Source organism: Elephas maximus, chromosome 20 (genome assembly GCF_024166365.1).
Source record: "Elephas maximus indicus isolate mEleMax1 chromosome 20, mEleMax1 primary haplotype, whole genome shotgun sequence".
NCBI lineage: Eukaryota > Metazoa > Chordata > Mammalia > Proboscidea > Elephantidae > Elephas > Elephas maximus.
In genome coordinates this window covers 54,113,078-54,140,842 of record NC_064838.1, presented here as the reverse complement: position 1 = coordinate 54,140,842, position 27,765 = coordinate 54,113,078, and the positions used below count along the sequence as shown (strand labels likewise).

Sequence of the window (27,765 nt, the reverse complement as noted above, 5' to 3'; positions counted from 1 at the left end):
GCCCCAAACTGCCTGCCCCATCGTCCGGCCCGCGGACCTGAGCGGAGGGGCGGGGCCGGAAGCGGCCTTACCCGTCTGGCCGGGAACGAAGCCTCGCCCTTGGCGCCAGTTCCGCCTTTGGATCCGCCAATGGACAGCTGACCCGCATGTCCGGGTGCCGGTCCCCATGGCAGCCGGACGCGCTCGGGCCCTCATTGGCTACGTCTGCCGAAGCGCCGCGCTCCAGCATTACGTCGCCGGCGGCCGTGCCACGTACGCGGTAGCCGATTGGCCCACCAGGGTTACGTCACTGTCGCGCCAGGTCCAGCCCGAGTTTCGAGCCAGCCGCGATCTGTCCCACGGCGCGTCCTGGCTTGTGGCGGGGTCTCGCATCCCGCGTTAGGGCAGACCAGGCAGACGAGGCGGAGTCAGAGTTCATCAGTTTGGCAAGTGAAGGGCGCGGGGCTGGGCATGGCGTCGGGCGTGCGCGGCAAGGGTCGGCCAGGTGGGCCCGGGCACGTCGGAGGCCAGGACTTACTGTCCCGCCGCCCGCAGGCGCGATGAAGGCACTGATCTTGGTGGGCGGCTATGGGACGCGGCTGCGGCCACTGACGCTGAGCATCCCGAAACCACTGGTGGACTTCTGCAACAAGCCCATCTTGCTGCATCAAGTGGAGGCGCTGGCCGCGGTAAGGGCCGGAGTCGGTCGGACCTGGTGGGGCGAGGGACGGCTAGCGACCGCAGGGCAGGGGTTCCCGCCCCTTTCCGTTGAGCCCGCCTGTCAGTTCGCGCTGTTCTGTCCGACAGGCAGGTGTGGACCACGTGATCCTGGCCGTGAGCTACATGTCTCAGGTGTTGGAGAAGGAAATGAAGGCGCAGGAGCAGAAGGTAAGGCGCGGACTCAGCCTTTTTCCTTGCTTCCCGCTCAATCTCCTACGCCTGGGTGGGAGGAACCTGACTGTGGTTTCGCCCTTCCAGCTAGGGATCCGCATTTCTATGTCCCATGAAGAGGAACCTCTGGGAACAGGTCAGTAAAGAGAGAAGGGTCCCTTGGGGAGGGTGTAGGGCCAGGCAAGCAACAAAACCCAGCCTGGGCTGGGCCTGCTGAGCCTGAATCCAGGGGTCAGACCGCCCCCCCACCCCACCCCCCGCCAGCAAGGTGGTGACCTGCTCCCCTCCCCCAGCTGGGCCACTGGCACTGGCCCGAGACCTGCTGTCTGAGACTGAAGACGCCTTCTTCGTCCTCAACAGCGATGTGATCTGCGATTTCCCCTTCCAAGCCATGGTGCAGTTTCATCGGCACCACGGCCAGGAGGGCTCCATCGTGGTAAGTTCTTGTCTGAGACTCAGACCCCCATTGCCAGCTTCTTCCACCCCCAACCTTGAACTGTCACCTCACGTGGTGGGAGCAGAGGTGTGCAGTATGTGTCTTTAAGCATTTATGGCACATCCCCTGAGCTTTGGGACAGCATGAATATCAAGTGGCAGGAGCACTGGACTAGGCCTGAGGTCCTTCTGCGCTCAGGTGACCAAGGTGGAGGAACCCTCCAAGTATGGTGTGGTGGTATGTGAGGCTGACACAGGCCGCATTCACCGCTTCGTGGAGAAGCCGCAGGTGTTTGTGTCCAACAAGATCAATGCAGGCATGTACATTCTGAGCCCTGCGGTGCTGCGGCGCATCCAGGTGTGTGGGAGCCAGCTGCTGGGTGGCCTGGGATGGGGCAGGCCACTGCTGCCATGACTCTGCTCACAAGATGCCCACTCCCACAGCTGCAGCCCACGTCCATTGAGAAGGAGGTCTTCCCGGTAATGGCCAAAGAGGGGCAGCTGTATGCCATGGAACTGCAGGGTGAGGCAGGGAGGCCATAGTGCGGGGGTGGTCTGTGGCTGGGCTGAGCCCCCTGACGCAGCCTTTTCTACAGGCTTTTGGATGGACATCGGGCAGCCCAAGGATTTCCTCACTGGCATGTGCCTTTTTCTACAGTCACTGCGACAGAAGCAGCCTGAGCAACTCTGCTCGGGCCCAGGCATTGTGGGCAACGTGCTGGTGGTGAGGCCCTTGCTCAGTTCAGCCCATCATTAACCCTCTCAGTCTCGGGATAAGTGGCCCACTTGTAATCTATCTGCCTCACTGCCCTCAGGACCCGAGTGCCCGCATTGGCCAGAACTGCAGCATTGGTCCCAATGTGAGCCTGGGCCCTGGTGTGGTAGTGGAGGATGGCGTGTGTATCCGGCGGTGCACAGTGCTGCGGGACGCCCACATCCGCTCCCACTCCTGGCTTGAGTCCTGCATTGTGGGCTGGCGCTGCCGCGTGGGCCAGTGGGTAAGTCTGTAGGCTGGGCCACGTGGGTAGAGAGGGGCAGGGCACATATCTGCCTCACTGATAGCCTGGTCCTCCCCGCTAAGGTGCGCATGGAGAATGTGACAGTGCTGGGCGAAGATGTCATCGTTAACGACGAGCTCTACCTCAATGGGGCCAGCGTGCTGCCCCACAAGTCTATTGGCGAGTCAGTGCCGGAGCCTCGCATCATCATGTGAGAGCGTGCTGTGGGGCCTGTGGAGCCCTCATTTCCCCATTAGCAAGGGGAGGACTGGCTTCACACATTAGAAGGCCCTGCCATTTGTCTGGGGGCTTGGATGAGGCTGACGCTGGACACTTGCCTTCTCATGTGGGCATACCTGGCAGGATCCCTGCTGTGGGAACCCCAAATACTGCACTCCTCAAGAAGCCCAGGCCAGGGCTGTATGGAATAATAATTTAATGCTCACTGTGGCCCTGACTGAAAGTCAAGCTCAGGCACAATTGGGGCTGTAGCTGGGCTCCCACCAATGAGGCTACACGCAGGCAAGATGGGGGTTGGAGGACACAGCAGGGGACCCTGGGGAATAGGGCAAGAGGAGCTCATAAATAGGGCCCAGCCTGGGCTGGGTTTGAGGGTGCAGGGTCCAGAATGGCGCAGACTGTGTGGACCAGGCAGGTCTAGGCGGCCGAGGAGGTGGTACTTGAATTGGCTGATTTTTCCCAGTCTTCCACAGACACAATGGTGGCCTTGCAGAAGAAGCAGTCCTTATTGTTCATCAGGTGCTGGTCGATGCAGGCTCTGCCACAGGAGAGAGGATGAGGGCTGCCCCGTAGTCTCCTGCTCCCTGCCTCCACCCGCCTTCCAGTGCCCAGGGCCCCCTTACTTGCAGGACTTATGGCCGCAGGGCTGGAACACAGCAGAGATGGGGTGGGCGTAACAGATGGGGCACAGGTCTTCCTCGCTGGTGGGCTGCAGGGAGGAGAGTGCAAGGCAGGCTGGGTTTGGGTCCCTGGACAGAAGTAGACATGTGCTATGCCAACATGCATTCAGGTGGCATGGGCCTGTGTGCTGTGGCCACACTCACCAGAGAGGCAGCAGCTGCCTGGGCAGATGCAGAGGTCAGGTGTGCCAGCATCTGTTCCACCTGGGTCAGCTCTTCTGCACTGACGTAATCCGTGTCTGGAGGGTGGGAGGAGGTGTGTGGCCAAATGTGCTCTTAGAATTTTGTGCCTCTTGAGACCCTTGGCTTGGCCCAACCCCACCCAAATACCTCTCCCCTGCTACCACGCCCCAGCCCTCACTTCTGTAGGAAGAGGTGCTTCCCTCCACTCACAGCTCTGCAGGGAGAAGTGCTTCCGGTCAGGGGTAGGCAGGGCCGTGCCAGGTGCTGGGGGCTCTGACTGCCCCAGGAGATAGCATATGGAGCGGAGCTGGAAGCAGGGATCAGCCAGGAGCACAGAAGTGGCTTTCTCTTTCCTGGGGGAGGGTGCAAGGGTGGTGTCAGGGAGCTCAGCGCTGGTGGGAAAGTACTCTACTGAAGAGGTGGTACACTCACCTAGACCAACTGCGATACTGACCCCTTCATCCCACTCCACCTCCCTGCTTCTTACCAGTCTGCTAAGTCCTGGATCGCAGTAAAGACCCATACAGCCTGGGTGCCAGTTTAGGGGTCTCAGGGGAGCTACCAGAAGACAATGAATGTCCACCAGCCATGTGACACACGTTAACCCTTCAAAATTACTCCAAATAAATACAAACTAAGGAATATTCGTAGCAGCTTAAAGATGTGCTTTCCAGCCTGTGCCTGGACGGGCTACCACTCCGGGGAAATGAAGGCTGCGGAAAACTGTTGGTCAAATAATTGTTGGGGTCGCCCTCGCGCCCCCCCTGGCGGCCACGCGGCGCCGTTGGACGCGGCTGCCCCGCCCCCTCCGACAGGAGCCAATGGGGGGCCGAGGTTCCGCCCCCTGAGCCACAGCCTCGGCGAGTATTTAGCCGGGTGACAAGGAAAGTACCGGGAGAGCGAGGGGAGCCCGGGAAGGGAGTGCCGAGCGGGGCGCGGCCCCACCTTGCTGCCTGGAAGCTGGAGAGCAGGAGCAGCCGGCCGAGCGGGGCGGAGCCCGCGTCCTAGCTTCCCGGCCATGACCCATCCGGCACCGCGCACGTCGAGCCAGAGCAGAAGGGGGTGAGTCCCGGATCCGAGCCCTGCACAGGAGCTGCCCTGCCCCATCCCTGGTGGCCACCGCCATGGCCTGGCTGATGCTGCTGGGCGCACTGCTGTGCATGCTGCGCGTCGGGTTAGGCACCCCGGACTACTCCGAGGCCCCTCTGTCCCCTAAGCCCCACAACTGCCCTGATCAATGTGTCTGCGCGGCCGACCTGCTGAGCTGTGCAGGCCTTGGGTTGCAGGACGTGCCGGCCGCGTTACCCGTCGCTGCTGCGGACCTTGACCTGAGCCACAACGCGCTCCAGCGCCTGCACCCCGGCTGGTTGGCGCCCCTCTCCCGGCTGCGCGCGCTGCGCCTAGGCCACAACGAGCTGGGTGCGCTGGGTCGCGGTGTCTTCTCCAACGCCAGCGGTCTGAGGCTGCTCGACCTATCATCTAATGCTCTGCGGGCGCTTGGCCGCCACGACCTCGACGGGCTGGGGGCGCTCGAGATGCTGCTTCTGTTCAATAACCGCCTGGCCCACTTGGACGAGCACGCCTTTCACGGCCTGGGAGCGCTCAGGAGGCTCTACCTGGGCTGCAACGAACTCGCGTTCTTCTCTTTCAACCACCTGCACGGTCTGGGCACCGCCCGCCTGCGCACTCTGGACCTCTCTTCCAACCAGCTGGGGCACATCCTAGTGCCCGAGCTGGCGGCGCTGCCGGCCTTTCTCAAGAACGGCCTCTACTTGCACAACAACCCCTTGCCCTGCGACTGCCGCCTCTACCACCTGCTGCTGCGCTGGCATCAGCGGGGCCTGAGCGCCGTGCGGGACTTTGCACGGGACTACATGTGCCTGGCTTTCAAGGTACCAGCATCCCGCGTGCGCTTCTTCGAGCACGCCCGAGTCTTTGAGAACTGCTCAGTTGCCACTGCCCGTGGCTTGGAGCAGCCAGAAGAACAGCTGCACGTGCAAGTGGGCCAGTCCCTGCGGCTGCACTGCAATGCCAGTGCCCCAGCCGTTGGCACTGCCTGGGTCTCCCCACAGCATGAGCTGCTTCTGGCGCCAGGATCCCGAGATGGTAGCATTGAGCTGCTGGCTGATGGCAGCTTGGCCATTGAAAATGTGCAGCCGCAGCACCAGGGCATCTTCGTGTGCCTGGCCACTGGGCCTCGCCTGCACAACCAGACACATGAATACAACGTGAGCGTGCACCATCCTCGCCCTGAGCCCGAGGTCTTCAGTACAAGCTACACCACGCTGCTGGGCTGTGCCGTGGGCCTGGTGCTGGTGCTGCTCTACCTGTTCATGCCACCTTGCCGTGGCTGCTGCCGTGGCTGCTGCCGCTGCTGTCGCCAAGCCTGCTGCTGCCGTCACTGGTCACGAGCACCCAGCCCTCTCCAGGACCTCAGTGCACAGTCCTCGGAGCTCAGCACCACATCACCAGATGCACCCAGTCGCAAGGCCAGCACCCACAAGCACGTAGTCTTTCTGGAGCCAGGCAGGAGGGGCCTCAATGGCCGTGTGCAGCTGGCCATAGCTGAGGACTTTGACCTCTGCAACCTTGGGGGCCTGCAGTTCAAGGTCAGCTCAGAGTCTGCTAGCTCTACAGGCTCTGAGGGTCCGGTGATGACCTAGGCTGCCCAGAGTCCCCCTACCCAGGCCACCACCCTGCCTGCTGCTTGCCCTGCTCCCTGCTGCAGTCCAGATAACTGCCAGATGCTGATGGGAAGCCCTGACCTGGCCTCACAACCTACTGGGTTGGCCTTGGCCTGAACCACAAGGGCTCTGCTCCTTGGTGGAGGGCTGGAGTCCCCAGCCTTCTCCTGCTCTGCCTCAGCAAAGGACTTAAAGGCCCCGGGCCCTAGCAGGGCCTTTTTGTGCCCGCTGCCCCATCAGGATTGGGGGCTGAGGCTCATCTAGAAGAACGTTTGCACTGGAGCCCCAGCAGTTGTCAAGGGGTGGCACCGAAGAGCTGAGGCATAACCACCTTCCCCTTCCCAAGGGCGTAGGAGGGAGTGGGCCGCAGAGAACTAGGAGGAAGCTCCGAAGGAAGACCTCTCGGGAAATAGGACTCCCTGTCCGCCAACTTCCAACCTACTTAAAGCTTCACAACTCAACCCACAGTCTGGTAGGCAGGCACAGTTCCTGGCTTAAGTCCCAGAAAGACTGGTCCTGCTCTCTGGCCAGGGGCATCTAGAGGCCGTTGAGTGTAGGGCCCACCCCATGGCTGCAACTCACAAGGCAGTGCTGAGGGGCACCATGACCTGTGACCCCAGCTTTTCAGCAGCAAAAAGCCTGCCAGGCATAGCCAAGCTGGGAGGGGAACTTGCTGAGCCGGAACTTGCTGTCCCTCGAGGGCAGTAGCCTCTTAAGGGCTGGCGCTGGTCTCAGCCTAATGACTGAGGTGGCGCCCTGCCTTCATGCATCTCACCACCCCCACTGCAGGGGGCTGAGCTGGGCCCCTGTGGGTGTCCTGGACCCAGCTTGTCAAGAAGTTTCTCAATAAAGGCAGGATATGCCCATGGCTGGAGCCTTCGCAGATGCAGATACCAGCGTATGTGTGTTCACCTTTTAGCTCCCACAGTGCCACCAGGCCCCGCTCAGCCATCGCAGGGTGACCTGAGAGTCCTAGCTCCCCTGCCTCTGCCTGAGGCATGGCCACAGCCAATGGCTCTGACCATGGACCAGGATACCTTGTCCTGCTGGGGTCCCTGATGCGTTTACCTAGAGCTGCTGCCACCTCTTTAGGCAGTTCATACCTCACCATGTCCCCTCCACCTTGAGAAGCTGGTACTGGGGTCCAGTTTACAGATGAGGGAGCTGAGGTGCAGGGAGGCCCTGCTCAGCCCCCTTTCATCAGACACACCTGGCTCTCATGGGGCCCACTGTCCCCAGCACTCACCCTGAAGCTGGCCCATGTACCAGGAGCTGTACCAGGATGCCTGTCACTGCCACCAGAATGGGGTAGTGGTCCACACTCTCCAAGCCTAAGGGGAAGGGAAGGAGGGCATGAGCCACGCACATACACCTGCTGCAGGGCCTCCAGGCCCCGCTGATCCTGTCCACCTCCTGCCTCTCCTCCCACATAAGGGCACACTGAGGCTGGGGCGCAGGCCTGGCTGTCCTGACGCAGCCTGGAGGATAGGGCATCACTGCTCCTGGCAGAGGAACCAAGGCCCGTGGGGTATTGGGGTGCAGGGTGTCTGAGTCCTCACCAGGCAGCCGTAGGGTGACCACACGGTCAAACAGGTTCCTCTCAGCTGTCACCCGGTTCAGCACCTGGTTCAGCAGCTGTGAGTGCAGAAGCCCGTTGGTGGATGAGCAGGCTCGCCACCGGGGTGTCCCCAGGATCCCACCCTGCTTGCCCAGAGAGATATACCTGCGCAAGACGCCGCAGCAGCATTTCAGAGGTAGGCCGGGTCCAGTCGAGGAATATCTCAGGCACCAGTGTAATGGTCATCTCCAAGACACGCAGCAGGCTGACTGAGAGGTCAAAGCAGGTGGCACATACCTTGAGCTGCCGGCTGTCCACAAAGTTCCGCTCCAGACGTTCAGCCGCCTGTTGGATCTGAGCCACCAGCAGGTGGGCAGGCAGCTGTCAGTGGCCTGGCTACACCCCAAGGCCAGCCCTTGTTCCCACACCACCCTGGCCTACAAGACCCCACCACAGCTCACCTCCTGGATCATGCCGATGAACTCTGAGAAGGCCCAGTTGAGCTGGTTGAGGACGCTGTTGAGGAAGCTGGGTGCCACGTCGGGGCCCTGGCGCAGCAGGTCTGCCATGTGCTGCTGCAGCAGCGTTGAGGGGCAGGGCTCTGTAGAGCACGGTGGGGTGGTGTCATCGGGGATGCCAGAGGAGTGGCCCCTGCCTAACTGCCTCTGTCCTCAGCACTGGGCCACTAGCGTCGAGACAGCTCCCTGAGACTACACAAGTCATGAGGGTAGGGAGACAGGGTGCTGTACTAGCTGGGGGCCGAGGCTGCATCTGACTGCTCCCTCTGTGGGGGCAAGCCACAGCTGCAGTTGTTCCTGCCCCCATACCACACCACTCCCCTACCCCTGCAGGCCCCTCAGCCTGAAGCAGCCACACAACCCCAGCTGGACCCTTCGAATGGGATTAGACCTAAACAGGGCCACTTGGGTCAAGGCCAGCTTCCCCGAGGGTCTGCTCTGAACTAGAACCCTGCTGTAAGCCCTCTCCTGTCCTCTGTTGCCCTTGGCCTGGCCTTGGCATATGGGAGAGGGGGTGGGCGCCAAGTCTGGGGCTGGCAGGCAGCAGTAACCAGAGCCCTCAGCCGAGGCTGGGACCAGCATACCTTCCCCACCCCTCCTGATGCAAATCAATAGTCCCTGTAGCAGCAGGACGCAGACCTGCCCCCAATGCTGCTTCTCCACTTGCAGCTCAGTTCTGCCCAGGGCAGGACCGAGGCAGCTGCCAAAGACCTGCTGTGTGACTTTGCCCAAGGCACCCGGCTGCTCTGGGGACACCCCTCACACCAAAACACTGCCCACCAGGGCAGCCATATACCACATTGGCCACGGACAGCCACTACGTGGGGTAAACAGTGTGTGGCAGGCAGACCCTGCAAGCTGCACAGCTTGAGACCCCTGGCCAAGCCTAGGTAAAGGTCCTCAGGCTCCCGAAGCTTTGCAGGACCACAGCCCCAGGACAGCACAGTACCCGCTCCCAACCAAATGGGCCTGCTTCTAGAAAACCTCATGGATACCACCTGAGGCCTGACTGACCCCTAGTCCGTGCCCCGCCCCCCGACTTAGGTCGACATGGTGCTGGGATAAGGCTGGAGGTCGGGGAGGTGGCTCAGTGAGCAAGGGACAGGATCCTCACCCTGCATGAGCCTGGGAAGATGCTGCCCTTGCCACTGTGACCCACACAGAGCACTTGGGCCCAAAGGCACACACAGGATGGCACTCTGTCCCCCACACTACCCTGGCCCACGAAGGGGTGTAGTCCCAGAGTGTCAGTGAGTTTTGGGTCCAGCTGGAAGAAGTGGGTGAGTCTGAGAGAACCCTAGCATGGTGGGTGAGGAGCTGCCCGACCGGATACTCACTCTGGAGGCTGGGCAGATTGGCGTCCTCAGGTTTGGTTTTCAGCAGGTGTGGCAGCCGTGTATAGCGGTACCCGAACCCACAGCCCTGAGGGTGGGGCCAGTGGGGGGTCAGTGGGGCAGGACAACTCCTTCCTCCAGCCAGCTTTAGCCACCACTTCTCCAGTCAAGCTTACCCTCCAGAGCCGCACCAGGATCCAGTTGGTCTGGGCCCAGGGCCGCTGCTCGTAGGGTGCCAGGAGATTCCTCACCATGGCGATGCGCCTGTGAGGGCAAAGGGTGGTGAGCAAAGGGTGAGGCTGGTTGTGGTGCTGTGCAGGGCAGGTGCATGCCCCCCACCCCAGCTCCACTCACTGCTCCTCAGGGATCCGCTCCACGGCCCGCAGGGAGTGTGGGTAACACACATAGCTGGCCAGGGCCTGCATCAGCGAGTCACGGATGTCTGCTGGGAGAAGTCATGCCTCAGTAGGTGCCTAGCATGGGCCCCGGCCCCCATGCCTCATGCCCACCCAGCCAGCATTCTGCACTGAAAACAGCCAGCCAGAGGTGACATCCTGCCCAATCCCCCTGGCCCACTGTAGGGTGCCTCACCAGTGCCTACGATGCGTGTGTCAGCAAAATGTTTGGCAAGGATGGCGGCCAGGCGGGTCAGGGTCTCTTCATAGCCTGCAGGGTAGGTGGGGTAGTGGAAGCTGTTGGCCACAGGCGGGGCTCCAGAGGCAGGCCTGTCCCTTGGCAGGGTGGGTAGACTTGGGCAGCAGGCTCCAAGGGCCAGTCTGGGCCTGGGCTGGTGTCTGGGAACACTGGGCATGGCACTCACTGGCAGTTGGTGAGGGACTATGGCACAAACTCACTGTGGGGGGTAGGGGGAGGTCCTGGCCAGAGTCCTGACCTGAGTGCAAACCCATCTCAGCACACACACTTGAAGACCCAGCAGTCAAGGCCCCTTGGTCCCCCACAGCTCCGTCTTTGGGGACAAAGCCTGCACCTGGGCCTGGGGTGGGGCAGGGGGTCAGACCAGAGGCCTGACAGCCCACACCTGGATCCAAACATAAACCAAAAAGCCCAGCCTGGAATCAGTAGTCTTCAAGAAACCTACTGTGATTTACAGACATAAACCACTCTGCCCCACAAAAGCGGCCACATATCGTGGCCAGTGCCAGGGTAGCAGGGCCAGGGGCCAGCTGGTTCCTGGAGCCGCAGGAAGGGAGTGAAAGCAGAGGGTCCCTACCCCATGGTCCATGTTGTCTGCTTCCCTCTCAGCACTATGAGGGACCGCTGGTTCTGTGGCTGCTGGTCCCAGGGCAGGGTTTGCCATGTACGGCTTTTGCAAATGTTTGTCTAACACAGGCCAAAAGGAGTAGGGGCTGTCTCATCCCCCCCAACGTGGATGGGCGCTGCTGGGCTATGGATGGCTCAGACCAGGGATCCAAGAGCTCATGACAAAGGCCGCCTATTCTGTCCCCTCCCAGCCCAAGTGACCCCATCACCTGGAAGCTCCTCCATGCTGTGCACAGGGCCAAAGTAATTCTTGAGGGCGCTGTAGCTGTTTATGGCCACGTTCAGGTAGAACTCAGGCATGAAGGCAAAGAGAGGGCCTGTGCGGTCGCCATGCTCAATGGTCCGTAGGCAGACGCGCAACAGCCAGTAAATGTCCAGCATCTTCTCCTGTGGGGGCACATGTGGAGGGTCACAGGGGGCATGACCTGGTCTAGAGGTCAGGAAAGGCCTCCTCACGAATATGACATCAGAGCTGAGACCTGGATTCCAGGAAGTGGGAGCAACAGCTCAGGCTGGGGCAAGGAACACTTGGTGGGCACGAAAGCCTGTGTTGCTGGGGCCTGGGGAGGCCTGTGGGTGGGGAGGCAGAGGTGTCTGGCCTGCAGAGGGCAGCACTGTGACTCACCTGACCCTGGGTTTGTATTTTGTAAAGTACAGAAGTTGGTAAGCAAAGGGTGACATGCCCAGAAGAGTGTGAACGCTATCAAGTGCAGAGGAGCTGCAGGGCAAGTGGGGCAGGACAGTTAGGAAGCCATGGCCCCCTCCAGGCTGCACTGATGGGAATGCCAAGAATGGGGCCATGTTTCTGGGAGTAGTGGAGCCTCCATGGAGGTTGCAGGTGCTGGAGAAGCAGGCCTGGCACAGAGCGGAGGGGGAGTGTGGCTCAGGACACGTGGAGCATGAGGTGCCTGGAGATGCTCCCAAAAATGTGGTGGTGAGAAGGTAGAAAAACGGGCAAAATCTTCCCCACAGTGTGGTGGGGTTCCCATGTTCTCAGACAGCCTGTGTCAGGATGACACCAAAGGGCACAGGAGGGGTTGCCAACCAGCATGAGGCCCCGGGCCCTCGCCCAGACCCAAGGCATATGCATCTCTTGACATGGAGCCAGAGCATCCGGACTTCACACCAGGTCAGGGTGTGCCAGGAAGCCCAGAGGGCCCCAGCAGGAGCCTGCTACCACAGAAGGCGGAGTCTGAGGAAGGGGACAGATGCCACCAAGGGACCAACACGATGAGGACGGGGATGTGCTCACAAGGAGGAAACAAGAAGGTCATTAGAGACCATGGCGAGACTATTCTAGAAGACTGAGAAGCCTATGCTGGGCTGAGCGTGAGGGGATGGGAGCTAAGACACAGCTCCTTCAAGATGTGAACAGAGAAGGGAGGAGACAGTGGTAGCTGTAAGCAGACACAGTCAAGGAAAGGCCTTGAGGGCTTTTCCCTTTGATGGGAGAAACTGGATGAGAAGAAGGCAGTAGAGTGCGCACTGAAGACACAGAAGAAGGCTGAGACGAGAAACCCAAGCAGAAGACGGCAGGCTGGAGATGGGGCCGCCCCAGGCCTTGATCACCCAGTTCTGGGGGAGGAGCAGGCCCAAGAGAGGCAGATGTGCTGACACAGAATACCCAGAAGAACCACAGGACATCACTGGTGGGAAGAGGCCCCAGGCAGGGTGGAAGGGGCAACAAGGACTTGGGGGTCTAGAGCCTGGGGGCAAAGCACGGTCACAGTGGGAGTGCACTGTCTGGCCATCTGCCTATCCCAGGAGGCCAAGTGCCCTGGGAAGCCTGAGGCTCCTCTTTCCGGTTAACCAGTGTCTTAGTGCCCACGATGGCACCTGCCATTCTCTAGGCTTCAGGCACACATTGTTGAATGAATGAGTGAGTGAATGAGTGCGTGAGGAGAGGAACAAGACAGTGGCCTGGAGGGTGGGAGGTGTGTCAGAGAGAAGCAGACTCAGACACGGAGTGAGGCCCAGGGAGAGGAGGATGGACCAAGGAACTGGAAGGGGGGGCAGGGGAGAGGGCAGATCCTGTTCCTCAAAGGAAGGATTTAGGAGCTGAAGGGGAACCCAGGGTCTAAAAATGGCACCACTTCAAGTCCATGGGGCGTAACAGTTACAGGGGAAGGGGCATGGAGCTGGGGGGGAGTGTGAGGGATGAGGGAGGGGCATGTGAGCCAGGGCAGGGAGCAGCTGGGGGCCCTGCCCAACCCCACTGGCCAGTCACATGTGGTCCAGAATGTACGGCTGGGAAGGGGAGTAACCACGGGCCAAGGCCACACCTAGGCACCTGGGAATAGAGAGTGGCATGGACCCAGGCAAGACGGCGGCTCAGGTGGTCCAGCTTTTCCGAGAAAACCTTCTGGCTCTTAGACAGCTCTGCAAGGATGTCCTTCCTCTGCCACACCAGGGGAGAAGACAATTAGGACACAGCCCCATACACCAGCTCCGTTCCCCCAGGCCTGAGGTCTGTCATCACACTGCCAGTCTTGGGAGGGAGGCTCTGCTGGTGCCTGGAGCAGGCAAGGGCTTGGGAGACCGGGGCTCCACTCTTCAAAACCCTGTTTTGCCACTGACCCGCCAGTGAGCCTAGGCAAGCCTCAGAACAGGGCATAGGCGTCTCCTCAGGGGGTGGAAGTGAGACCCAGCTGGGGGTCCTAAGGCCCAAGCCAGGCGCCCTGGGACTCGATGCCCCAAGTGCAGCTCCAGTGGCTGTTCTCGCCTGGGCCAGGCCCACGGCTCTGCCCACAGGTGGGGGCAGGTGGGGCTGCCAGGGAAGCACGGACTGGGCCTGCCTGGCCCCACTCCCCAGGCTGGGACAGCCACAGCAGAGGGGATCCAGTGTGTGCGAGGAGCCAGGCCTTGCTTCCTGCTGAATCTGCAAGCGGCGGCCTAGGCAGCACTCAGGGTCGAATCCATTATTGATGAGGAGACTGGGTGTGCATCAGCACTTAACGGACTGGGGGCACCTTGGCTGCAGCAGCTTGATGGGGCTGAGGCCGTGCCAGGCCCTGCTGCCAGCCCTTCACTGACTCGTGGTGTGCTCAGGGCGGGGGTGGGGACAAAGAATGCTGGGGCAGTCCCCAGAGGCAGGGCCAAGGCAGCACAGAGTTCCTTTGTGGGCTGCCCTGCGGACCCTGAGTGGGCAAGCTGCCTCTCCCCTCATCCCCAAAGGCCCACCTGCATATTCAGGACTTACTCCCTTGGGGCACCGGCGGAGTTTGTCTTCCGTGTCCCTCAGAGCCATCGCATACTCGTTGACATCATCAGACACGCCCACCATCTAGAGCATTGGGCACCACACATCCAGGATAACCCTTGGTAGCACCTCACTCAGGCTCCTCCAGAGCCAGTCTGGACCCCAGTCCTGCCAAGCACCCGACCTCAGGCCCAGGGCACCTCCCCTCCCACAAGTCAACCAGGTCAGGCCTAAACAGCGTCAGCAAGAACTAATCTTACTGAGCCACAGGCACACGCAGCACCCCTGCAGACACATGTGCACGTGTAGGTACACACATGCGTGCACACACGTATCTGGGCAAGCAGAACCCTCCCACAAGTGTGTAGTTGACCAGGGTGCAAGACCTTGCCCAGCTGCTGGTGGACGCTGAGATTATACATCATGATGGCACCGTCAAGGATTTCCAGCAGTGAGTTCTCAGTGAGGGGCTGCTCTGGTTCCTCAGGTGGCCGCCCCAGCAGGAGGCCTTCATTCCAGTGGCTACCCTCGACTGGGGGGTGGGAGAAGGGCAGGGTCAGGGCCGGGGCTATCTCAGCTCTCTCTTAGGCCTGAGGGACCAGGATGAGCCTCACAGTAAAGGGGAATCCACTCTCCCCATTCCTGTGCCCAAGGAGGGACCTGCAGGGAGAGCATGGGGGCAGGACAAGGCCTGGCAACTCTAGGACCTATTTCTGTAACATCGATTTCCTACCCTCAGAATGTGCTTCCCGTGCCCTTGAGATACTGCCAGGCCACAGGGCCGGAAGGGCACGGAATGTACCTTGGCTTTGCCTAGGGTCAGGGGTTGAACTCAGTACAAGGGTCCTTCAGTGCTCTGCTAGGCCCCGTCTGGCACCTACTGTCCTCACGGGTCCTCTGCTCCACGCTCAGCGTTCGGACCTTCACTTTCTCCATGGCACTCAGAGGCCGCCGTGGGGTCATGAGGCTCACAGCCGCTGTGCTGAGGAAGCGGTTGGCTCGGCCCAGGGTTGGGGAACTGAGCCAGCTGGGCCGGGGCAGGGGCAGTGCCCCCCCCATGGGTAGGGCCTGCATGGGGCGCTGCGGTAGAGAGAGGAGGCCAGAGGCCACTCAGCTCCCCAAGACCAGGACCCACTCAAGCCTCCCCTGATCCGTGGGGCTGGGTGGGGGGGCTCTTGTCTCCACCCACAGCCAAGGGAACCTGTCTGGAGGGACATTCCTTGCCTGCATGGAGGTGGAGATGGTCTTGTGTGATACCCCTGCCCACATGACAGAGGAGAAGCCCCACACGAAGCCCCCCACCTGCCCCTACCGCGGCACCTGGGCCACAGCTGGGGCTGGCTCCTCATCCTCATCCAAGTCATCCATGGTGGCCGCCTGGAGCTCCAGGGGGTCGATCAGGATGTTGGCCTTGGAAGCAAGGTCATCTAGGGAGAAAGGCAGGAGGTCCTCAGGCCAGGAGAGGGGCGAGGGCCACCGGATGGAACTTTCTAGGACAGCAGGGAAGTATCAGCTGGTGGGCAAGAGGCCTTGCAGGGCCCGCTGACCACTGTGCCTGCCCCACACCCCTCCAGTCCAGCCTTTACTCTGCAGCTCAGGGGCCCCGAGTCTCACAGTTCCTCCTCAGCAGGAGGCATTTCCAACCACAAACCTCCTGTCAGCCCGTCACTGGTGCCCGTGGCCTCACATTCTCCCGGGCCTCCCCTATGTCTCCCTCCTTTGTCTGTCCCATAAACAAAAGGAGATCCCAGGGTGCTCGGCTCCCTCCGCACACTCCCCAGAGAGCTGGGCCTTAACCAGGTCTGTGCCCAAATTTATGCTGACAGCTGATCAAACCACCTCTGCCTATAGTCCGGGCCTCGCTCCTAGCTGTGTCCCTGGGCACCTCAATCACACTGAATCCAACACTGAACTTGTCACCTCAGCCGCATCGTGCAGTCCCTCTCCCTGCTGGTGCCCATTCTCCACACTACAGTTGTCAGAGGGAGCTTCCTAAAATGCAGACTCCCTCATACAATAAACGGTATCACCCGAGTACTATGCTCCTTTAAAACATTATCTATATGAGACCAAACGGTCAACGTTTACTCTAAAGCAAAGAAGAGAAGACAAGGGAGCAGGGAAACTAGGTCACTGGAAACTGAACAACCAGAATGGAAATAATGAGAAGGCTGACACACTGAAAAATGGAACCAATGTCACTGAGCAAATTATGAAGAAATTGTTAAAGGGGAACCTAATTTGCTGTGTAACATTTCACCAAAAATACAATAAAATATTATTTGAAAAAACAAAATGCAGACTCCTCTATTGCAGTCCCTGGTCCTGGGGTAAGTCCACATCTGCTGTGTGGCCTGCAAGGCCCTGAGACTCCACCTGGAGACCTGTAGCCTTCCCACCACCCCTGCCTCGTCTTCTACAACAGCACACCAACTGCTTTCCATCTCCAGGCCACGTGGGGCTGTGCCTATGTCCCTGCCTTTGCTGACGCTATGTCATCTGCCCTTTTCACCGGGCAACTGTGCTCACCCGTGAAGGCAGAGCAGGCAGCACCTGCACCCCCACCAGGATCCCAGAGTCTCCCCTCTGCAACATACCTGCCCCCTTATTTCATTACAGGGCCCCCAGCCTTCTGCTGTGGTGGCTGCTCCAGGAAGGGCATGGTGGACCCAAGACCGCAGGCAGGGAGATGCTGGTTAGCATCTCCCCTCTCTAGCAGCTGGAGAGCCTTGGGCGCCCTCTGGTGGGCACAGGATAGCTCAGCACCCGCACTCACCCCAGACCTGCGCGTACCTTTGAGGGTTTTCCGAAGGTGCGAAAGGAGGCCCCCCAGACGCTGCAGGTCGAAGTAGTCCACCTTGCCATTATAGAAGACCTGAGGTGGGATGTAGGCCTCTGCGAGGAGTTAGAAGCCCAGGTCAACAATCCAGGCCCAGCATAAGGATGCTCCCAGAGACCTCCCCTCCACTCTTGCCTAGCACAGCTGCGGCCCCCTGGCCTTGGCCACCCACCTGCGCAGGCAGACAGTGTAGTCGGAGCCCAGCTCCGCCTCCCCCACAATTTTCAGGTCAGTGCCCACAACTGCACAACTTGGGATGAAGGGCACATTACTGGCTGCTGGTCACTCGGGAGAAGAGAGAGAGTCCTGACCCAGCCGTGTGGGATATCCCCCAATCCAGGGCAGGTGAGGCTCCTGCTGACTCTTGGGGGTTCCATCTTATATAAAAATAGGGCTCCCCAACGCCCTGGAACCCATCCAAGGCAGCTCGTACAAAGGGCTGCTCAAACGGCTGGGTAGGCTAGGACTGAGGCAGGGAGCCCAGAGGGGCAGAGCCTCTGAGGACAGTCAGTGTGAAGGTGGGCTCCTGCTGGCCCAGTGGGGAGGCTGCCTATAGGTGGGGTGGGCCTCAGCGGGGTAGGAGCTTGGACCATCCCCCCTACTCCACACCAATACTAGGGGCTGCCCTAAGCCTGGCTCTGCCTGGCCTTGCTGATCTAAGGCTCCAGCCCCACTCACCTTCACTGAAGGAAGCGCGGGGGTTCAAAGCCTTGTATTCGTCCCAGTAGTAGCGCAGGGCAGAGATCAGCCGGTGCAAGAAGCAGACCATGTACTCAGGAGGGCAGAGCATAGGCACGTTCTGTGGGCACAGGGCATAAGACATGATTTGTGCCAGCCCAGAGCCCAGCCCCCTCCTTACCCATTGCCCTGCCCCAGGGTCCTGGGCTGAGCAGGGAGCAAAGGGCTGCAAGGCTGGGCAGGAATGAGGCAGGCTGAAAGGGGCCAGAAGCCAGAGACCTGGACCCTGCAACACAGCCAGAGTCTGGCCAGGTGGGCACCTACCCCCCGGCCGCTAGCGTTCTCCTGCAGAAACTTTCGGAACTTGGTCAGGAAGATGTACCTGGAAGCTTCACCCTTCCAGGGAAGGAAAAACAAGGCTGCGATGAGTGATGAGCTGAGAATGAGGAAGCTCAGTACCATACCTGACCCTAGGCCCTGCCATGGGAACATGAGCCAGCCTCTGTCCTCTGGGCCTTGGGGTCCAACATAGCACCCCTCCCCACCAGGGACCCAAACAGGGGTCTAGGGGGCCACTCACCCCATTGTCATCTTTATTGTTCAACAGCAGTTTCAGGATCTGGACCTGTAGCTCTTCTACCACTGGGGGATGGAGGAGAAGAAGGGACGTGGTGCTGAGCCCTCCTCAGGCTGGGCCTTGCTCTCAGGGATTGGACAGGGAGTAGCAGGCTTGGTTGGGGCTCCACCATCAGGGCTTCCTGAACCCAACCTAGTGCCCCAGGAACATACGTGCATGTATCCCCGTCCACCCCTACCCAGTGCCTGAGGCGGGGAGCCAACCTTCGATACGCTTCTTGAGCCTTTGGCAGCCCCGTTCATAGGCACGCCGCCGCAGCCGCTCCTCTGCAGTCTCTTCCCTCACCTCCTTGCTCTCTTTGCCCTGGGCAGGGATGGGGGTGGGATAGCAGGGCTCACCCAGGCCTACTTCAGACAGAAGACCCCACTCTCACCCCCACAACTCCAGGGACCAGAACTGGGGCAGGAGTTTCACATGCTAAGAGCCAGGTAGCTCAGACACCCTGGACCAGCCCTCACTATGCCCACTGCCCGCCCACCTGGGGTTGCCCACCTCTCTGCTGGAGCGGTGCGGCCACCAGGTGGTAGGAATGAGCTCCTGCAGGCCGGCCTCCTCTACACGCAGGGGGCTCTTGATGTAAAAGAATACAACGGACCGGAGCACATCGAAGCTGGTGGTCGTTAAGGCAGAGCTCTGTTCACCAAAGGGGCCCTGTACACCTTCCTCTGTCCTCTCTCATCAGCTCTCCCGAACACCACACTGCAGGTGTGCCCACCACAGCTCTCCACCCCCAAAAGTGCCATTGTTGCTACATGCCGTCTCCCAGGCCACCAGGCCCGATACACACCAAGTGGACAAGAAAGGCCTATCATGAGAACAGATGACTGGGGTACAGGCTGGTGAGCAGGCCTGGTGGCTTCTCCCCGGCCCCAACTCTGGGCCTTTGTGTCTCCCAGCTTTGTTTCTGCCTCCTTGAGGCTGGAAAATCCCAGACTCAGAAGACGGGTGACAGCACTGGCTTCCCAGCCAGTGGCCTAAAGCTAGGCTCTCCCTCCTCCTTGTACAGGTTTCAGCTTTTCGGAGAAGAAAGGAAGAGCTGCCTCCCTAATGGTCTTGTAGGAACCCTCGCCGTGGACTGTGGATAAGAATGCAGTGCTTTGGCGGAAAAGAGCAGGCTCTGGTGGCCCCTGCACCTCCACGTAGCCCGTGTCTGCAGCCATCTGGAAACCCTGCCAGGCTGGCCCGTGGGCCTGGGTTCTTTGCTGTACTTTCCCTGCTCTGTAGAGAAAGTGTCCGGGAGGGCTGGGCCTGGGGATGCAGGACTCACAGGGCTTCTGGAGCTTCCCTAGGAACCAGTGGTTAGATGGCCACTGCCTTCCCTGGTCTCTGCTGATTCTGGGGGGTACCACATGCTGGCCTGCCTGGCAGCAAGGGGAGGATACAGGACGTTGCTAAGCAGAAACTTGCGGGACTTCTGATGCCTCAGGATGGCGATAGTGAGCCGCAGGTAGTGGATCTGTGGGGAGAGGGTGCTCAGAGTAAGGGAGGCAAGGCCTAGGACACTCAGGACAGGGGAAGGGTCGGGGCTCCTACCTGCAGCCCCAGGTCTGGAACAATGGGTGAGAACCGGTACAGCCGTAGCAGGGACATCATCAACTGCTTGAGGCAATCCTGTACCTCATAGTCCTGGGGGAGAGACACCAGGCTGTGCACCAACCACGGAGGGCAGGCTCCAGGGCTGCCATTCTTGGGGGCTTTTCCAAGCCTCTCCCTGTATCCCCCACCCCAGCAGAACCTGACATCCTGGCCTGAGCTCCAGGGAGCCCGGATCAAGGGCCTCACCTCCATGAAGAGCCACAGGAGGTCGAGGACCTGGTGCACCACCAACTGTGCCTTTGCAGGTGTGCCTGCCTCCACAACGCCCAGCAGGAAGTTCATGAGCACAGCCTCCACCAGGTACACCATGCGCTGCACCAGAGGGTGGGCGCTGATGAGGTGGTGGCCTTCTGCCCCGCTCAGGGCACCCTGGCCTGGCATGTAGCCAAGATAATGCTTGAGGACTCAGGCCACAGGCACAGATGGACTCTTGGGACCCCTCAAGCAACCCCAACACAGAGATAAGCCCTTTTTCAGGGTCTGACTGAAGGATAAGAAGGGCCACTGTCCACATCTCTCTGGGGCTTTGCACATGCAAGTCCCTTGGCCTGTGGCATCATTCCCCCATGGAATTTCTTTCTAGGACATCCTCTGATACCCTCAGCTGGAAGCGTCTCCTCCTCCCTTGGGTGTTATCCTTGGGGTCTGAGGGCTCTGATCACGTGGGCCCCTGCCAGGTGATGGTCCTGGGCCTCACACGCCTCAGCATCCCAGCCCCTAGCACGGACATATCTACCACAAACTGCCTCCTGCCCTCCCGAGAGTCCCCTCACCAGAAGGGGTGCAAAGTGGTGGAAGATGTGGGCCAGCGTCAGGAGGATGGTGGGCTGGCCCTGCAACTGCCACTCGGAGTTCTCCTTCTCCACTAGCCGTCCTTCCTGTGTGCGGGGGAGGAGAGGAAGCTGTGAAGGGCAGAGGGCTGTGCAAGGCCACCAGTTTGCCCACCCAGACCATGGCTCACCACAGGGTCCAGCTCCATGCTAAGCACTGCCCGGAAGCAGCCAAGCAACCTCTGTGCCCGTACCAGGTCGGCCCTCGGTGGGTCCTGCAGGGGCCGGTAGCCCGCCACTGGGTAGGTGCCAAAGAGTTAAGCCAGCAGTGCCTGATCTATGACCTAGACATGCCTGGCCCCTCTCCAATAAGACCCCTGAGGAGGGGCCTGGGGCTCTAGGGCAAGGTCATGGAGTCAGACGGCCTGCTTTGCACCACAGCCCTCCCACTTATTCTCCATGGACTGTAATTTCCCTTGCTGATTCAGGTTCTTCATCTGAGAGACGGAGATAATGATACCCACCTAACAAGGTTGTTGCAAGGACTGCTGTCCTCGGTACCCCCTCAAGCTGCAACCTAGTCACTCCTTGTGGCAGCCAGGGCTTGCCACCAGCCCACACAAGTCCTAGGGCAGGGAGCCCCTCACCCAGCTCCCCCAAGAGCTCCCAAGCAGCCCACAGCCATCTTCCCAAAAGGATATCGCAAGGGGCGGCTGCCGAAGTTGAAGGCCACAGACTCCTTGAAGGAGAGGCTGATGGCTGGGAAGTAGGCCATGCCCAGGCCCCTGGATAGGTTCTCAAATGCAGTGCCCAGTGACACACCATTCCTGGAGCAGAAGGGCAAGCCTGTAAATCAGTACTAAGAAGAATGTGGCCAAGATGGGCCAGTTTGTTTGGGGCTGCCCACCCTCAGGCTACCACACTCAGCCTGGCCCCCTTATAGGGAGTGGGAGGCCAGGCCTGTGGACAGAGGTGGGAGACTCACAGGCAGAAGGATAGAGTGCCATCATCCAGGTCAATCAGGCAACTCACGATGTCCCCCGCCGCCCATGCCTGCCCAGGGGAGGGAGTCTTACAGGCAGGCAGAAGCCCAGCAACCTGTCCACTCTGCCCCTTCCGCTCTGTCTCCACTGCCACCCGGGGGAGACTGGCCACAAGTACAGAGGACCTAAGTTCCCATCTCCCCACCAGTGCCCTCCGATCCCTCACAGCTGCCCAGTGGCTCCAGCCAAGCTGAGGGGATGGACACAGGAAGGTGGTCCACAGGAGCTGGGCCCTCACCTTGCCATAATTTGTCGTAGTCACGTTCCACTTGCGTACCCGGTTGCCATCGTAGGCGTAGGAGTTGTGTGTATCTCCAACCCCCTCCTAGAGAAGAGCTGACTGTGAGGTCCCGGGGGTAGCAGCAGGGCCAGAGTCTACCAGCCACCTACCTTGGACCTACACGCTTTTAGAAAAGGGGGCTGATACTCCGAGGAGAGGCGGGGTGCCCTGGGAGGGATGGGGCACATTCCTCCTCCAGAAGGAGGGTCCTGAGCAGACCCTGGCCCTGTACAGTCTGCGGGGCTGCCCGAGCCCTGGTAACGCCTGCGGCAGAAGGTTGCCCTGAGAGGCGCTCCCACCTGATGCGTACCTCCTGATTGAAGCGGCAGTTGATGGTGCACCAGCCAATCTGCATGAGCCCCTGGGAGGAGATGAGCACCTCGTAGACCCATTTTCCTGGAAAGAGCTGAGTCAGAGGCTAGGACCTCACAGGTGGACAAAGATTGCCTCCTGACTCAGGCCTGGGTTCTCAAACTTCTTCCCAACTCCCTGGCCATCGCGGAGCACGGTCTCACCTTTGTAAACGCATGTGGTGGAACGGATAGTTCCAAAGTTGCTGTGTCCAATCACCTGGGTGAACAGTAGGCAGGTGTGTGCCTCCTCCCAGGCACAAAGACTGCCTCCCTAGGGAAGGGCCCCAGCCCACCTGAGCCAGCCCTAGCGGTGCTTGCCTGTCATGGTCAACACTGCACTGTGCCCCAGCAGGGTGGGAGGGGCAAGGTCTATGTCAGGGGGGTTCTGGACCAGGGCCATGATGGGAGGGACATGGGGCCCCATGAAGGTGACTGCAGAGACAAGGGCCACATCAGGAAGAACGTCGGGCTGTGTTAAGAAGGACTTGGACCTGGGGCCTCACACCTTGTCCTCACTCACCCCTAGGAGGTCATCATCAACCAAGAGAAGGCCTTCAAAGCCTCCTGTGTGGTCCAGGACCACAATGGATGGGCCAAGCCGCCCTTCGTCTTGTCCTGAAAAGGGGAGGGGTATGGGGTTGGGCAGGGTAGAGAGCCTGGCAGGATGCATAGGGTGCACTGAGCTCACCAGGGCAACCCCAAGGACCTCCCAGGTCTCAGCCTTAGCCCCCACCCACCCCAGAGGCTGCCACGTACCCTGGCTTTCCTCATCCTCACTGTCCACCTGTAGCAGCTGGTCCAAATGCTCTGGCAGGTTCTGGAAATTCAGGAGTTTCCTGAGGAGAGCAAGCGGCTGTGAGGGGTTTACAAGTCCCTGAAACCAGCCAGATGACACTAAACTCCTCTCCTACCCTCCTTCCCCTGAGCTTTAGAAGGTGGCTGCCTAAACTCCAGAAAATGGGTAATGCCCAGTCCTAGACTCTGTCATGCTTGGGGTCAGAAAACGAAAAATCTTACTAGTCCAATTTGGTGTACCTCCAACTGTTAGAAAATAGGAGACCTCTCTAAGCTTTAATTCCCTTGCCTGTCAAATGGGAACTGCAGCCGTATGTGGGAGCTGCTGTGGAAAACAAAGACTAATGCACGCTCTCTGCACAGCCCCCAACACAGCTGCTCTCGAAGACGGTTGCTCTGATTCTGTCTGGAAGAGGAAGGCCAGCTAGTCCGCTCCTTAGCCCCAGACTCGTGGTTCCTTTAGCGGCAGACTTCCAGTCTACCCACCAACCAGCCAGGGCAGTCCTTGTATTGAGTCAGACACCTGCTGGTAGTACAAAGGCCTCAGCTCTCTGCCCTCAGAGCTGCTGGCTGGCTCGCTCTGTCCTGCACCCATTTGCCCATGGATGGCCAGTGAAGCGCATGGCCACCTGCCCCCACCGAAAAAAAAAAAAAAATTTTTTTTTTAAAGGGGCTGGGAAAATCTCTCCAGGTGGCCCCATCCCCCAACACACATGCCCAAAGGAGAAAGGATTCCATATAATGCTGGCCAGCTCTGTCCTGAGCTCAGCTGCTAAGAATAGCAGGGAGTGAGGTGGTGGTAACCAGCAGGGCTTGGGCTAAGCACAGACCTGATGCCTTATCTGGGCCCAGCCCTCAGGCCTGCCAGTACCTGCTCATCCACCTCTAATTCTGACTCCTACCCCACTTGTTGACTAGATGGAGGCTCTGGGAAGGGATGCAGATGGGCCAATGCACCAACTCTCTGACAAGGTAACTTCAGCCCAAGCTCAGGGACCACGTGCTCCCTTCCCGTGAGCCATTACTGACCCTGAGCTGCAGGAGGTGGAGGTATATGTGCCCCAGGCCAAAGCCAGGTAGTGGCCCCACAGTGGGGTCCCCAACCAGCATCATGGAGGGCGGCAGCCAATCCTGTCTCTGAATACCCCAGTGGACCCAGGGATAACAGAGGCTTCTTTAATAGAGGCTTCTTTAATAGTTCTTATGGGCCCATGCTTGAGAGGGCTGCTCTAGTCTTATTCCTGTCCCTGGCAACAGACTGCCCATAACTGTGGGCAGCCAGCCTGAGCCTATCCTCCACTGAATGCCTGCTGCACCCTGTTTGGTCAACCCCAGCACTCGAGTACCCTTTCTGGATTTCCCAGGCCCCGGCCCAGGGCCCTGCATCCCCAAAACCACTGACTGATGGCCCTGCCACCTGCTCTCCCTCCTGGCGGCCACAGCACTGGCGGCAGCAGGACCATCTCTGGTATCACATGAGGCAGGGATCAGATGGCCCTGGGAACAGGCCAGGACTTGGGTGGGGATGGGGGTGGGTAGTAGCCCTCCACAAGTAGGAACCCTCTGACTACTACAGCCACTTAAATGCAACAGGTCTTTTGTACCTGCTCAGTGAGCAAAGACTGTGAAAGACACAATAGCTGAGGTTGGTGAGCGACAGACAGACAGGACACTCATGCCTCGCTGCAGGGAGTGAGGACCTACATGACCCTTTGAAGAAGTAACTTGGCAACAGTCTTAAAAGTGACTGCAGGTCAAATGCTCTCATCACATGATTCCAACCCCGGGCATCTTCACAGCACTGTTAACAACAGAAAAAAAACCCTCCTAACCAGGGCAGTGCTTAGGGCCATAGGAGACCCCTGGCCTAAAGGATGCCCACCAAGATCAATTTGTAATGTGAAAAAACCAGGGTTTCCGAAGCGAACCCCTGCTGAGAATTTGCATTTGAAACGAGTTCCCAGGAAATTATACATAAGAATCACCTGGGGATCTTGTTAAAATGTAAATTCCGATTCAGTATATCTGGGAGTGGAAATGCAAATTCTCAGCAGGGAACTTGTTAGAAATGCATATTCTCAGCAACAACAAAAAGACAAATAATCCAATTAAAAAATGGGCAAAGAATATGAACAGACACTTCACCAAAGAAGACATTCAGGCAGCTAACAGACACATGCGAAAACACTCACGATCGTTAGCAATTACAGAAATGCAAATCAAAACTACAATGAGATACCATCTCACTCTGACATTACTGGCATAAACCAAAAAAACAGAAAATAACAAATGTTGGCAAGGTTGCAGGGAGACTGGAACTCTTATGCGCTGCTGGTGTGAATGTAAAATGGTACAACCACTAAGGAAAATGATACGGCGCTTCCTTAAAAAGCTAGAAATAGAAATACCATACGATCCAGCAATTCCACTCCTAGGAATATATCCTAGAGAAATAAGACCCCTCACACAAGTAGACATGCACGCCCATGTTCATTGCAGCATTATTCACCATAGCAAAAAGATGGAAAAAACCTAAGTGTCCATCAACAGATGAATGGATAAACAAACTCTAGTACATACACACATGGAATGCTACCCAATGATTAAGAACAGTGATGAATCTGGGAAACATCTCACAACATGGATAAATCTGGAGGGCATTATGCTGAGTGAAATAAGTCAATCACAAAAGGACAAATATTGTATGAGACCACTATTACAAAAACCCAAGAAAAGGTTTACACACAGAAAAAAACAATCTTTGATGTTTACAAGGGAGGAGAGGAATAGAGAGGAGAAATCACGAACTAGACAGTAGACAAATGTTAACTTTCGTGAAGGGAAAAACAACATATAATATAGGGGAAGTCAGCACAACTTGACACATCCAAACACCTTAAGGGACCGAGTTACTGGGCCTGAGGGCTGGAGACCTAGACATCTTGGGAGATATCTAGGGTCAAGTGGCATAACATAGTTCATAAAGACAACACTGTACATCCTACTTTGGTGAGAAGAGTCTGGGGTCTTACAAGTTTGCGAGTGGCCATCTAAGATACATGTATTGTATCCAGAACAAAGAAGAATGAAGAAAACCAAAGACACAAGGAAAATATTAGTCCAGAGGACTAATGGACCACATGAGCCACAGCCTCCACCAGCCTGAGCCCAGAAGAACTAGATGGTGCCCAGCTACCACCACCAACCGCTCTGACAGAGATCACAATAAAGGGTCCCAGACAGAGTGGGAGAAAAATGTAGAACAACATTCAAATTAAAAAAAAAAAGATCAGACTTACTGGTCTGACACAGACTGGAGGAACCCCCGAGACTATGCCTCCCCGGACACCCTGCTAACTCAGAACTGTAGCTACTCCCGAAGTTCACCTTTCAGCCAAAGATTAGACAGGCCTATAAAACAAACAGTAATACATGTGAGGAACATGCTTCTCAGTTCAATCAAGTATACAGGACCAAATGGGCAACACCTGCCCAAAAACAATAACGAGAAGGCAGGAAGAGATGGGAAATCTGGATGAAAGGACACAAGGAAATCTGAGTGTAAAAAGAAAGGGGGAGAGTGGTGATACATTGCAGGGGATTGCAACTAATGTCACAAAACAATTTGTGTATAAATTTTTGAATGAAAAACTAATTTGTACTGTAAACTTTCACCTAAAACACAATCAAATTAAAAAAAAAAAAAAAAACCCTCGGCAGGGAACTTGTTAGAAGTAACAAATTCTAACCAATTCAAAGCCCTGGAAAAAACTCTCATGGGACATTTGGTGACAAAAATAGGATTCAAAATTCCACATACTTTTGGAGATGAGGGAAATGTTCATCACCCTGATGGTTTCATGGGTTACGCATATGTGAAAACATCAAACTGTACACTTTAAATATGTGCTATTTACTGTATGTCAATTATACCTCAACAAGGTTGTTTTTAAAAAAAAAAAGAAATGAAAGTAACAGACAGAAATATAAAAATTTTTTTCCTATACACCATTATCTAAACGGTATACATTGTAACATAAAGGAGACAGAAAGGAGTCACACTCAAATAGAAATGACAGGCACTTTTTCTACTTTTATCTGTTTCTAAGTTTCTGCTAAAGTACACTTGTAACTTTTATATAGATTAAACTTAAGCGTATTACGCTTGCAAGGAGAAGGGCCTGGCAGGGCTTGCACTTACAGATTCAGGCAGAGGCTACAAGGGGCCAGGGTGAGGAAGGGGTGTGGGCAGGTGGGCACAGGACCAGATGCTGAGTGTGAAGTAGGTACCAGGTGTTTTGCTGGGTGCTGAATGTGAACCACCTTCCCTGACCTCCATAATGCCCTCAGGAGGAAGGGACTAGCACTATCTGGAGAGATGAAGAAGCAGAGCTCAGAAGGAGGCTCTCTGACCAAAGGTCTCTGATAAGAGCAGTGGAATGAGAATGCAACCCAAGCCAGCCTGCCCAGAGCCTAGGCTTCCCTTCCCCATAACCCCTGTAGCCTCCAGCCTCTGGTCTGTCTGGTGGAGTGAGAAGGGGCTACCCACCCGACCATACCTGCTGGTGGCTGCAGGGGATGCATGATCAGGAGAGGAAAAGATGCGGTGCAGATAGTCATTCAGCAGCTTCTCCTCTACGATACCTGGGCCACAAGTCAGAAGGGAGAAGGGGGTCACATGGTCAGTACAGCTCATGGCCTCTGCCTGCCCCAGAGGTCCTCAGCCGGTGACAGGGGTCAGAAGAGCACCCACACTGGGTGCACTGCACCATGGTTACCAGTGAAGAAGAGCTG

General features: G+C 58.0%; 3 protein-coding genes across 10 annotated transcripts in view; 2 read left to right on the top strand and 1 right to left on the bottom strand.

The window, feature by feature from the left end:
- Window positions 1-270: 270 nt before the first annotated feature.
- Window positions 271-2,518, top strand: GMPPB (GDP-mannose pyrophosphorylase B). The gene is made up of 10 exons (XM_049863519.1): window positions 271-425; window positions 535-668; window positions 787-867; window positions 958-1,006; window positions 1,164-1,306; window positions 1,505-1,663; window positions 1,750-1,828; window positions 1,902-2,029; window positions 2,121-2,303; window positions 2,387-2,518. The coding sequence occupies exons 2-10, from the start codon at window positions 540-542 to the stop codon at window positions 2,516-2,518; spliced, it is 1,083 nt and encodes a 360-aa protein (XP_049719476.1). The 5' UTR covers window positions 271-425; window positions 535-539.
- Window positions 1,925-27,765, bottom strand: part of RNF123 (ring finger protein 123) — a 28,255-nt gene continuing 2,414 nt past the window's right edge. For 5 of the 8 annotated variants that reach the window (XM_049863494.1, XM_049863492.1, XM_049863496.1 and 2 more), the window contains 37 exons: window positions 27,531-27,615; window positions 22,933-23,012; window positions 22,697-22,791; window positions 22,339-22,393; window positions 22,134-22,219; window positions 21,782-21,868; window positions 21,486-21,553; window positions 21,202-21,327; window positions 20,692-20,806; window positions 20,504-20,608; window positions 19,917-20,042; window positions 19,668-19,760; window positions 19,517-19,590; window positions 18,627-18,744; window positions 18,338-18,437; window positions 18,078-18,139; window positions 17,822-17,893; window positions 17,498-17,618; window positions 16,774-16,875; window positions 15,301-15,407; window positions 14,862-15,060; window positions 14,367-14,512; window positions 13,981-14,064; window positions 13,072-13,179; window positions 10,991-11,168; window positions 10,092-10,166; window positions 9,855-9,942; window positions 9,677-9,764; window positions 9,504-9,588; window positions 8,110-8,249; window positions 7,814-8,002; window positions 7,650-7,725; window positions 7,337-7,421; window positions 3,617-3,759; window positions 3,368-3,462; window positions 3,167-3,252; window positions 1,925-3,081 (listed from right to left, as the gene is read on the bottom strand). In XM_049863494.1, coding sequence (XP_049719451.1) covers window positions 2,961-3,081; window positions 3,167-3,252; window positions 3,368-3,462; window positions 3,617-3,759; window positions 7,337-7,421; window positions 7,650-7,725; window positions 7,814-8,002; window positions 8,110-8,249; window positions 9,504-9,588; window positions 9,677-9,764; window positions 9,855-9,942; window positions 10,092-10,166; window positions 10,991-11,168; window positions 13,072-13,179; window positions 13,981-14,064; window positions 14,367-14,512; window positions 14,862-15,060; window positions 15,301-15,407; window positions 16,774-16,875; window positions 17,498-17,618; window positions 17,822-17,893; window positions 18,078-18,139; window positions 18,338-18,437; window positions 18,627-18,744; window positions 19,517-19,590; window positions 19,668-19,760; window positions 19,917-20,042; window positions 20,504-20,608; window positions 20,692-20,806; window positions 21,202-21,327; window positions 21,486-21,553; window positions 21,782-21,868; window positions 22,134-22,219; window positions 22,339-22,393; window positions 22,697-22,791; window positions 22,933-23,012; window positions 27,531-27,615 — 3,863 coding nt within the window. In that variant the 3' untranslated portion in view covers window positions 1,925-2,960. Of the gene's footprint in view, window positions 3,082-3,162; window positions 3,253-3,367; window positions 3,463-3,616; window positions 3,760-7,336; window positions 7,422-7,649; window positions 7,726-7,813; window positions 8,003-8,109; window positions 8,250-9,503; window positions 9,589-9,676; window positions 9,765-9,854; window positions 9,943-10,091; window positions 10,167-10,990; window positions 11,169-13,071; window positions 13,180-13,980; window positions 14,065-14,366; window positions 14,513-14,861; window positions 15,061-15,300; window positions 15,408-16,773; window positions 16,876-17,497; window positions 17,619-17,821; window positions 17,894-18,077; window positions 18,140-18,337; window positions 18,438-18,626; window positions 18,745-19,516; window positions 19,591-19,667; window positions 19,761-19,916; window positions 20,043-20,503; window positions 20,609-20,691; window positions 20,807-21,201; window positions 21,347-21,485; window positions 21,554-21,781; window positions 21,869-22,133; window positions 22,220-22,338; window positions 22,394-22,696; window positions 22,792-22,932; window positions 23,013-27,530; window positions 27,616-27,765 lie in introns of those variants that run through there. The other 3 variants (XM_049863497.1, XM_049863498.1, XM_049863499.1) reach the window with 3 other exon arrangements.
- Window positions 4,521-7,323, top strand: AMIGO3 (adhesion molecule with Ig like domain 3). The gene has a single exon (XM_049863513.1). It carries the CDS (start codon window positions 4,531-4,533, stop codon window positions 6,067-6,069), a length of 1,539 nt encoding a protein of 512 aa, XP_049719470.1. The 5' UTR covers window positions 4,521-4,530; the 3' UTR covers window positions 6,070-7,323.

What these genes read in the sequence shown, in the direction of transcription:
- GMPPB (XM_049863519.1), top strand. Translation starts at nt 540, where the DNA reads ATGAAGGCACTGATCTTGGTGGGCGGCTATGGGACGCGGCTGCGGCCA. An exon ending in TGAAGGCGCAGGAGCAGAAG is followed by an intron (nt 868 to 957) that starts GTAAGGCGCGGA and finishes TCGCCCTTCCAG; the next exon opens with CTAGGGATCCGCATTTCTAT. An exon ending in GCCAGGAGGGCTCCATCGTG is followed by an intron (nt 1,307 to 1,504) that starts GTAAGTTCTTGT and finishes TTCTGCGCTCAG; the next exon opens with GTGACCAAGGTGGAGGAACC.
- AMIGO3 (XM_049863513.1), top strand. Translation starts at nt 4,531, where the DNA reads ATGGCCTGGCTGATGCTGCTGGGCGCACTGCTGTGCATGCTGCGCGTC.